Source organism: Triticum aestivum, chromosome 7B (assembly GCF_018294505.1).
Source record: "Triticum aestivum cultivar Chinese Spring chromosome 7B, IWGSC CS RefSeq v2.1, whole genome shotgun sequence".
NCBI classification, from domain to species: domain Eukaryota; kingdom Viridiplantae; phylum Streptophyta; class Magnoliopsida; order Poales; family Poaceae; genus Triticum; species Triticum aestivum.
In genome coordinates this window covers 404,532,737-404,542,083 of record NC_057813.1, presented here as the reverse complement: position 1 = coordinate 404,542,083, position 9,347 = coordinate 404,532,737, and the positions used below count along the sequence as shown (strand labels likewise).

Genomic DNA, 9,347 nt, shown 5'->3' with positions numbered 1-9,347 from the left:
CAAAAGGGGCACATGGAGGCGTCGCAAGATATAGTCGGAGTGCGGCATGCACGCGATGTGGCACAAGACCGGCAATACCTTGCCGGTGATAGTTAACGACCGGCAGACGTGCAGCAAAAAAGGTTCTGGTGCTGCACACCAACAAGAACTTCGACCAGCAGAGGACCAACTGGGTGATGCACCAGTACCACCTCGGGGACCTGGAGCAAGAGAAGGAGCGGGAGCTGGTCTTCTGCAAGATTTTCTACCAGACGAACACTAGGGCCAGGAGTAAAAAGATTATAAGTTACTCCCTCCGTCCCATAATATAAGAACGTTTTTAACACTAGTGTAATGTTAAAAACGTTCTTATATTATGGGACGGAGGGAGTAGTTTGGTATTGGTAGTTGTACTACCTTGTCGTCCGCAAGTTGGTATTGTTGTTAACGATCTTTTGGTGTAAACTTGCATTTGCTTCCAACCATCATGCCGAGGGTCGACGTGGATATAAAGCTGAATCATTTGTTTCGAAACGAATTTTCAGGCACCTGATTTTTATTTGATGGGTAGCATAAGCACCTGCTGTTCGAATTCCCAGTTCTCCAATTTTTTTGAAACAAGTGCATGCACTTATTATCACGATAAAAAAACAATATCGGTGCTGCATCCCAGTTATCAGTCTGTACTTGCAGAATTCTCTCGTTTATTGAGCACGTATATTGTTTTTTCAGGTCGAGCAAGTTTCAACTGGGCTGTAGACTGCTCAGGGTTGGTTTTGTTTTTACCAAGCCCAGCCCATGACGATAACGGGGCAGAAAGATCCAGCAGGTATCTACTGGCCTCTGGCCCGCCAGCATTAGTTATATTTTGTCATACAACATCCGCAGGCAGTTTTCTTTACTGAATCAAACACACAACCCAGTTCAATTTTCCTATTGAAACGCATGTCCTACATCCGTTTTTTAGTCTCTACCTATGGTTTTACTAGTTCATATACACGTATCATTATATTGAAAACACATAAAATTCTCTTTTCATATTTACATCCTTATTTTTGTTGTTTTTTCCCACCCAGCGCTGATTTTTTTACCACTGATTTTCCCTTAAACCAACTCAATTGTCCCATATCTTATTTGCTTACAAAAACAAAACGATTTTTTTGGCAAATCAATAAGTTCTTAAAAAAATGTTTATCATTTCGGGATTACAACAGTTCGGACTCCACCGAAATATGCAAAATAAGATTGACAGCTGGGTCCACGGCCACAACTCAGTTTTTTTGTGGCTTGCCAAGTAAGTCGCTTTGTCAGGCATGTTCGGCTGTAAACCTTTCAAGATGAGGAGAGCTTTCATTCGCCTGGCCGAGAAAATGGCCCATCAGTAATGAGAAATGGGATGTACATTTTTAAAACACATCAAACCAGCAATTAGTTTCAAATATATTTTTTTCATTTCGAGATTTTAAATTACATTAATTTTTATACGTGGAGAGTTTATTGGATTTTATATTGATATGCATTTATTTTTAAAATCAGTTTGAATGTGAGTCGAAATTTCGGGATTAAAAACAGTTCGGACCGCATCGAAATATGCAAAATTTCATATAATTTTTTAACCGTGGCCACAATATGGGCTATAATGCTAAAAAAAAAATATGGGCTCCAAAAAATCTTAAGAATTAGCAAATGGGCTGTAAATTATTAGAAATAATGGCAGATGGGTTGTATGCTGTTTTCCACGGATTTGAGGCTTTCCTAAAAAAAAGGTTGACGCACAAGCAGTGACTGTTGGATGTCCATCCAACGGCCGTCGTGCTTCTTCAATTTGTGCTCTTCCTGCTCCAGCCGCTCAAACAAGCGCCAGCGGGACTGCCTGCTCCCTCCTCCCCGCGGCCGGCTGTGCTGCCGCGCAGGCCTCACCACCCCACCGTACTCCCATCGCTGGCCTAGCCATCCCTCTACTCACCCACACCTGCTATCATTCTCCGGCGATGGCAGACGAACCACTAAACCCTCGTACAGTCGTACTCCCCTCCGCGTGGGAAACAACTGCCGAGTCTTCCCTGCCTCTGTGTCGTTCCCTTCCTAGGCCTCGCCGTTGTCCACCGCCCTGGTGCTCTCGGCGCGGCCTGGTCAATGTGGTCAACGACCGACATGCATCTAAAGTGGACTGTACGTGGAGAGGCCGACAACTGGGTCCACGGTCGAACGCAAGGAAATGCCTCCTTATTACGCGCAAAATAATGATTCCTCCACCTGACATCAGGGACCCACCGAAAGGGCCTCTGTATTTCGCGAGAAAAACGTTATCACCGCTGACAGCTTGGACCCACCAGCTATATCTTCGCACGCAAGGAAGTGCCTCCTTATTACTCACAAAAAAATGAGTACTCCCCCTGTTAGCTGGGACCCAGTATAGTGGTAGGCTGACTTGTGGGCCTACTAAGTTGACGGGGACGGAGGGCTTTGTCAACTTAGTCAATATGCACAATTCTAGCTCCAGTGACCATACGATGTCCATCCAACGGCCGTAGTGCTTCTTCAACCTCTGGTCTTCTTGCTCCAGCCGCCCAAACCAGTGCCGGTCGTGCCTCGTGCTCCTGCCTTCCGTGGCCGGCTGCGATGCGGCGGAGGCCTCACGGCCCCCTACTACTCCCACCGCTGGCCAGGCCATCCCTCTACTCACCCACACCCCTTGTTAACTGTTATTCTGCGGCGACGACAACCTCATACCGCAGCGAACCAGTGAACCCTCGTGCTCCTCTACGCGTGGGCATCCACTGTCGCGTCTTCCCGGGCTCCGCGTCGTCCCCTTCCTAGACCTCGTCGTCGTCCACCGTCCTAGTGCTCTCGGCGCGGCGTGGTCAACATGGTCAAGGAACGGCTTTCATCGGACGTGGACTGTACGTGGAGAGGCTGACAGTTGGGTCCATGGCGGCCGCAAGGAAGTGCCTCCTTATTACGCGCAAAATAATTATTCCTCCACCTGACAGCAGGGACCCACCGGACGGGCCACCGTATTTCGCGAAAAAAAGTTTCCTCCCTGACTGCTGGGACCCACCAGCTACACCTTCGCACGCAAGGAAGTGCGTCCGGGCAAAAAAAAAAACGATTCGCCCCCCTGACTGCTGGGACCCACCAGTTACATCTTCGCACGCAAGGAAGTGCCTGACAGTCGGGACCCACCTGGTTGAAGCATACATAGCGTTGTCATTCTGGTCGCGAACGTATACGTACATACTGGTGGATGTAGAGGCGCGCTCGTGTCGTAGTACAGGCGCGCATGTAGCATGTACACGTACGTACAGCGGCCAATGCACAAGAAAGAATATACGGCCATGTAATTGTACATACGGGCGGGGTCTCGAACGCCTACTCGCAGATATATATGTACGGCCAGGGCTCGTGTACATTGACTGGGTCGGAACGGAGAAACAACGTCGTCATCATGTTCATGGAGAGCCAACCGGCTAGGTCGGAACGAAATGCGTGGTCGTGTTCATCGGGAGGGCTTGGACGGAACAGGTGATGGAAATGAGGCCTGGTGTACCATAGAACGGAGGAAACGACCTTGTGTTCGACCGCCCACGTCCGAAATGGGATCCTGTTCATCGGGAGGGGTCTGGCGTACCGCAAAACGGAGGAAACAGACCTCCTACGGTCGAAAACGGGGTCCTATTGATCGGGAGGGGTGTGGCGTACCGCAAAATGGACGAAACGGACTTGTGTTGGAGCGCTACGGTCGAAACGGGGGTCCTGTTCATCGGGAGGGGTGTGGCGTACCGCAAAACGGGACTCCACAGGATGCTATTCATCTCCACCGTCGACCTCCTCCAGCCTCCACGGGCTACTGTTCATCCACCATCGACCTCCTCGAGCCTCCACCTGCGACTGTTCATCCACGGGCTCCTGTTCATCCAGCCTCCATCGCGCGCTACTCCATCGGCTACTGTTCAACCACCCCTCCATGGGCACCCCCCCATAGTCTACTGTTCATCCAGCCCTCCACACCACGGGGTCCTGTTCAACCACCCCTCCACGGGCACCCCTCCACCGTTTACTGTTCATCCAACCCTTCACACCACAGGGTCCTGTTCAACCACCCCTCCACGGGCACCCCTCCACCGTCTACTGTTCATCCACACACCACGGGGGTCCTGTTCATCCAGAGGCAACGCCACCGCTCACTGTTCATCCGACCCCCCTCCCCCCGCAACGTTCACTGTTCATCCAATCGATCGGCTTCAGTTAGCAGCAGTAGCGAAGGAATCGCTCGATCGGGTTTAGTTAACAGCCATCGATCGATCGCTCGGGTTTAGTAACGCGTAGCGTGCAGTGCAATCGCTCGGGTTCAGTTAGAGCCCAACGCCTCGCTCGGGTTCAGTTAGAGCCAACGCCTCGCACACACGCGCGTACGTGTACGAGAGAAACGCGCATCGCTCGGCCCCCGACCACCCACCGTAACCGGGAACTCCCCGAAATTTTCCTCGCTCTTGCTTCTACCACAGTTTTTTCCATCATGGACGACCCAAAGAATGTCATGCAGCTGCGTCCCCGGCCCGCCCAGGACGAAAAGCCCATTTTCTGTCATGATTTTTTGTCATAGAAGTCAGAGCCCACCACATCTATGATGATACCGGATTTTGTCACAATTATCGTCATAGAAGTGTCATATGTATGACAGATTTTTTTTTCGTTCGGCCTAAAATGTCACGGGTGTGTCTTTTTTTTGTAGCGTATGTTCTAACTACCTACCCGGCATATATATATTGGAGGCGTTGGCCAGTGCAGCCAACACAACCATTGCATCTTTGCATAACCTTAGCCGTCATCTACTATTCCAAGCTCCATGTTGCTTCAAACGATCACATCCTGTTGCTCACGTGCACAGTTAGACGGGAGAGCAGTTCTCTGGAACCCTGTCCTTGAAGATCCTGCTTTGAGAGAAGGATGATAGTGTTTTTAGGCGTGACTGCTCCCGATCCGTCCCCGTCTTCATTCTCTGCTTTGATTACTTCCCCTGCACCAACGCCATGGCTGTCGCCTTTGTCAAGAAGAAGGCCACAGACGAAGCCGAGGTTGATGCTGCCGCTGCGACCTTTGTGTGGCCCATCGAAGGGTATGACTTGTTCATCCCCTACTTGCTCGTTCATATGTTGTCTTCATAAATGTTTCGGTCCTATGCTATATACGAGCTCACGTGTTTAGATATCGGTATATGAGTTGCATAATTTGAATGTCATGTTTACTGTTTACTCATGAATTAGATTAATAAAAAACATGCTAATATATCTACTCCCTCCATCCCATAACGTAGGACGTTTTAGGACGTTAAAAAACGTCCTACACTAGTGTGAAAAAACGTCTTACATTATGGAACGGAGCGAGTAGTATATAAACCTGTTAAAAAAGTGACGCAACTTTTTTTTGAACATCAGTACAAAAACAAGCGCTCATATACACGCGCATACACTCACCCCTATGAATGCACACACGCACACCCTATCCCTATGAGTACCTCCGAAAGACTGAGCCGGCATATCATCTTGAGATTTACGAAGTCACTGTAGGCGCCTCGTCGTCGACGGAAACGTCTCCTCCCACTGAATGTGCGTCGCCGGAAATCCTGAAATAAATCCAGAAATAAATGCGAGCACCAGAATTTGAACTCTGGTGGGCTGTGAATATCACAGTCCCTCTAACCATCCAATCACAAGTTGGTTCACAAAAGTGACGCAACTTGAAGTACGGTAGTACTACTGTATTTGTCCATCTTCAGGGTGTCGTACCGACTCACTTGACACAGATATGGTATCCGATCCATCCCACACGTGGACGTGTAATCGAACGCGGGTCCCAAATCCCCGTAAACTCCCTCCGCTTTCCACCTTGTTACAGTCCATCCAAACGCCTTTTGACTGACTGACCCCACCACCCCCACATCGTCCTTTTTATCGCAAACCCCCCTATAAGCCCCGAAATTCCAACTCCTCCGCACACCCGAAGCTACTCTGCTGTTCTCTCTCTGCCTCTGCGTCTCTCCCCGTTCCCCATGGCGTCCAAGAACGCCCCGCTCATCCTGCTCCTCATCGCGTCCGTCGCCTCGACCTCCTCCTCCTCCAATTCCGGCAATGCCGAGACGGACGCGCTGATGGAGATCAAGGCGGCGCTGGACCCGTCGGGGCGCGCGCCGGCGCTGGCGTCGTGGTCGCGCGGCGGGGACCCGTGCGGCCGCGGGGACTACTTCGAGGGCGTCTCCTGCGACGCTAGCGGGAGGGTCTCCGTCGTCTCCCTGCAGGGGAGGCGGCTCTCCGGGAGCGTCTCGCCCGCGGTGGTGATGCTCCCGGGACTCACCGGGCTGTACCTCCACTACAACGACCTGGGCGGGGCGATCCCTCGCGAGCTCGGCGACCTCCCCGACCTCGCGGAGCTCTACCTCGGCGTCAACAACCTGTCCGGGGGCATCCCCGTCGAGCTCGGCCGCCTCCATCGCCTCCAAGGTACTGTACTTACTACTGTATGCTGACTACTGAGCGAGTTCTTCAGTTTTGAAAGTGGTATTATATTTGTAATTTGGCAAATCAGTTTTGATACTTCTGGGTACGTGTATTTCTGATCCTGAATTTTATGACATTCGGTACACATCTAGTACTCAGAATTTGAATTTGGCAAGTACATTTTGGTTTGTTTGTACTGGTGGCTCGTCCTCCCATTTTCTTGTCTGCTGCCGATTACCTGCATGGACCAAAACTTTGAATTCTTCTGATTACATCTTGTCCTATGCGGACTCGCTTGCACGGCTACTTGATGTGTGCATTCAACCTCTGAAATGCGATCCACATTTATTCCCTGTACATGGACTGTTCCTACAGCTCACAGTGGCCATTATAATTAATTATATGTCCACTTCCAGGATTTGATTAATTAGCCGTACCAAAAAGTTGGAATACTAATCAATTTGCAACAGTATAATGGCTACAATGGTAATCGATTGTTCTTCTCTAATGGTAAATGACTGAGAAGTTTGTGTTCTTCATTCCTGCAGTGCTGCAGCTGGGCTACAACCAGCTGTCAGGGAGCATCCCGACTCAGCTGGGTGAGCTCAAGAAGCTCACTGTTCTTGCCGTTCAGTCCAACCAACTCACCGGGGCGATACCGGCGTCTCTAGGGGACTTGCCGGAGCTGACACGTCTGGACTTGAGCTCCAATCACCTGTTTGGCTCCATCCCTTCCAAGCTTGCCGGTATCCCACAGCTTGCAGCATTGGACCTCCGAAACAATACACTTTCAGGAAGTGTTCCTTCTGGTAGGTAGTCTTCAACGATGGTGTTCATGTTTACAATGTCACTGCCTCTGTTGCCATCTGAAATGTCTTGTCTCCACTGATATTCTGTAGGTCTGAAGAAATTGGGTCACGGGTTTAAGTTTGACAACAATTTAGAGCTCTGCGGGTCTCATTTTGATATTCTGAAAGCCTGTCCTAACGATGAGAACGTCGATGATCAAATGCCGCATAAACCCGAATCAACCTCCATCAAACCACAGCAAAGTCCACAAAATACAAGTCAAAACAGAAATTGCGACAACGGCGCATGCTCGAGGTCATCGACACTCTCTTCGGGAGCTGTTCTTGCCGGAACAATCATAATTATAGCTGGTGTGGCGGCTTGTGGTCTATCTGTCTTCTCGTGGCACCGCCGGCAGAAGCAGAAGGTTGGTTGCTCTGTGGAGAGCTTGGAAGGCAGGCCTAGTTTGGAGCAATCAAAGGAAACATATCAGAAGAGTGCCTCCTCACTTATCAATGTTGAGTATTCCAGTGGCTGGGACACTTCGTCGGAGGGATCGCAGCACGGAGCAAGGCTGTCGCTGGAGGGCTCCCCGAGTGTGAGGTTCAATCTCGAAGAGGTGGAGTGCGCGACGCAGTACTTCTCGGACATCAATGTGCTTGGCAAGAGCACCTTTGCGGCGACACATAGAGGGATAATGCGGGATGGCTCGGTCGTCGCTGTCAAGAGCATCAACAAGAGCAGCTGCAAGTTGGAGGAGGCTGACTTCTTGAAAGGGCTCCGCGTGCTTACGTCGCTGCGGCATGAGAACCTTGTTGGCTTAAGGGGTTTCTGCCGCTCCCGGGCTAGAGGGGAGTGCTTCCTCGTCTATGAGTTCATGGCGAACGGTAGCCTTTCCCGGTATTTGGATATCAAGGACGGAGACGCCGAGACCAGGATCCTCGACTGGCCAACTCGGGTCTCCATCATCAAAGGCATTGCCAAAGGTATAATATACCACCATTTCTATCTGTTGAAACATGAAATAGACACCTAAGATTCTGGAGCCAACTTTTTTGGTGTTGTTGCTAGTAATACTTAAGCTACATTTCTTGAAAGTGAACAAACTAAATTTGCTAGATAATTTGAGTTCGATGCACAATGATGAGCCATTTAAATGTTTATATAACCTAGTGATTTGTTCTACTCTGCACATGCTGAAATTCTGAATTATTTCAGGAATCGACTACCTGCACAGCAGCAAACCGAGCAAGCCCCCTCTTGTCCACCAGAACATCTCGGCAGACAAGGTGCTCCTGGACCACCTGTTGGTGCCCCGCCTCTCCGGCTCCGGCGTGCACAAGCTGCTGGCCAACGACGTGGTCTTCTCCACACTCAAGGGCAGCGCCGCCATGGGGTACCTGGCGCCGGAGTACACGACCACCGGCCGGTTCACAGACAAGAGCGACGTGTACGCCTTCGGGGTGGTCGTGTTCCAGGTGCTCACTGGGAAGAAGGCGGTTTCGCAGCACCTCCTCCGCTGCACCGTGGACGGCGCGGAGCCCGGCGGTGCCGCCAAGCTCGACGACCTCGTGGACCACCACCTCGGGGCCAGGTTCTCGAGGCCCGAGGCGGCGAAACTGGCCGGGATCGCGCTGCTGTGCACCAGCGAAGCGCCTGGCCAGCGCCCCGCCATGGCTGCGGTGCTGCAGCAGCTCGGCGCCAGCCAGTAATGAGTAACGAGTGAACGTTGCCGCTGCATTAACTTCTTTCTTGCTAGCTAAGCTGCCATTTTCCTTGTCAGCTCCAGCTCCATGGATCGGTTGGTATGTTCCTTGCTCAGGAACCTGACAGTTCGTCGCAAGCTAAGTTTCTGCTCTATGCAGTTAGCCAGTTAGTACTACTAGTTAATCAATGGTTGCATGAATTTGGCAGCAACCACTTCAGTTCAGTCTGGTCCGGTGACACTGATCACTGATCTATCGTCGTCTTTTTCCCTCTCTACTGTAAATGTGTGGTGTGGTGTGCTGCTACTTTTAGGATACCCTGTTATCAGGTTGTAAATGCGCGGCACGAAATAAAGTCTAGCCTGTTTTGAGATTT

General features: G+C 50.8%; 1 protein-coding gene across 1 annotated transcript; it reads left to right on the top strand.

The window, feature by feature from the left end:
• The first annotated feature begins 5,983 nt into the window (after window positions 1-5,983).
• On the top strand, window positions 5,984-9,347 carry LOC123161125 (LRR receptor kinase BAK1). Its single transcript, XM_044578978.1, has 4 exons — window positions 5,984-6,479; window positions 7,025-7,285; window positions 7,376-8,251; window positions 8,484-9,347. Exons 1-4 carry the CDS (start codon window positions 6,032-6,034, stop codon window positions 8,975-8,977), a joined length of 2,079 nt encoding a protein of 692 aa, XP_044434913.1. The 5' UTR covers window positions 5,984-6,031; the 3' UTR covers window positions 8,978-9,347.

Excerpts from the sequence above, each read along its gene's own strand:
- LOC123161125 (XM_044578978.1), top strand. The coding sequence starts at position 6,032 with ATGGCGTCCAAGAACGCCCCGCTCATCCTGCTCCTCATCGCGTCCGTC. Across the intron at positions 6,480-7,024 it reads CCGCCTCCATCGCCTCCAAG|TGCTGCAGCTGGGCTACAAC; the intron begins GTACTGTACTTA and ends TCATTCCTGCAG. Across the intron at positions 7,286-7,375 it reads TTCAGGAAGTGTTCCTTCTG|GTCTGAAGAAATTGGGTCAC; the intron begins GTAGGTAGTCTT and ends GATATTCTGTAG.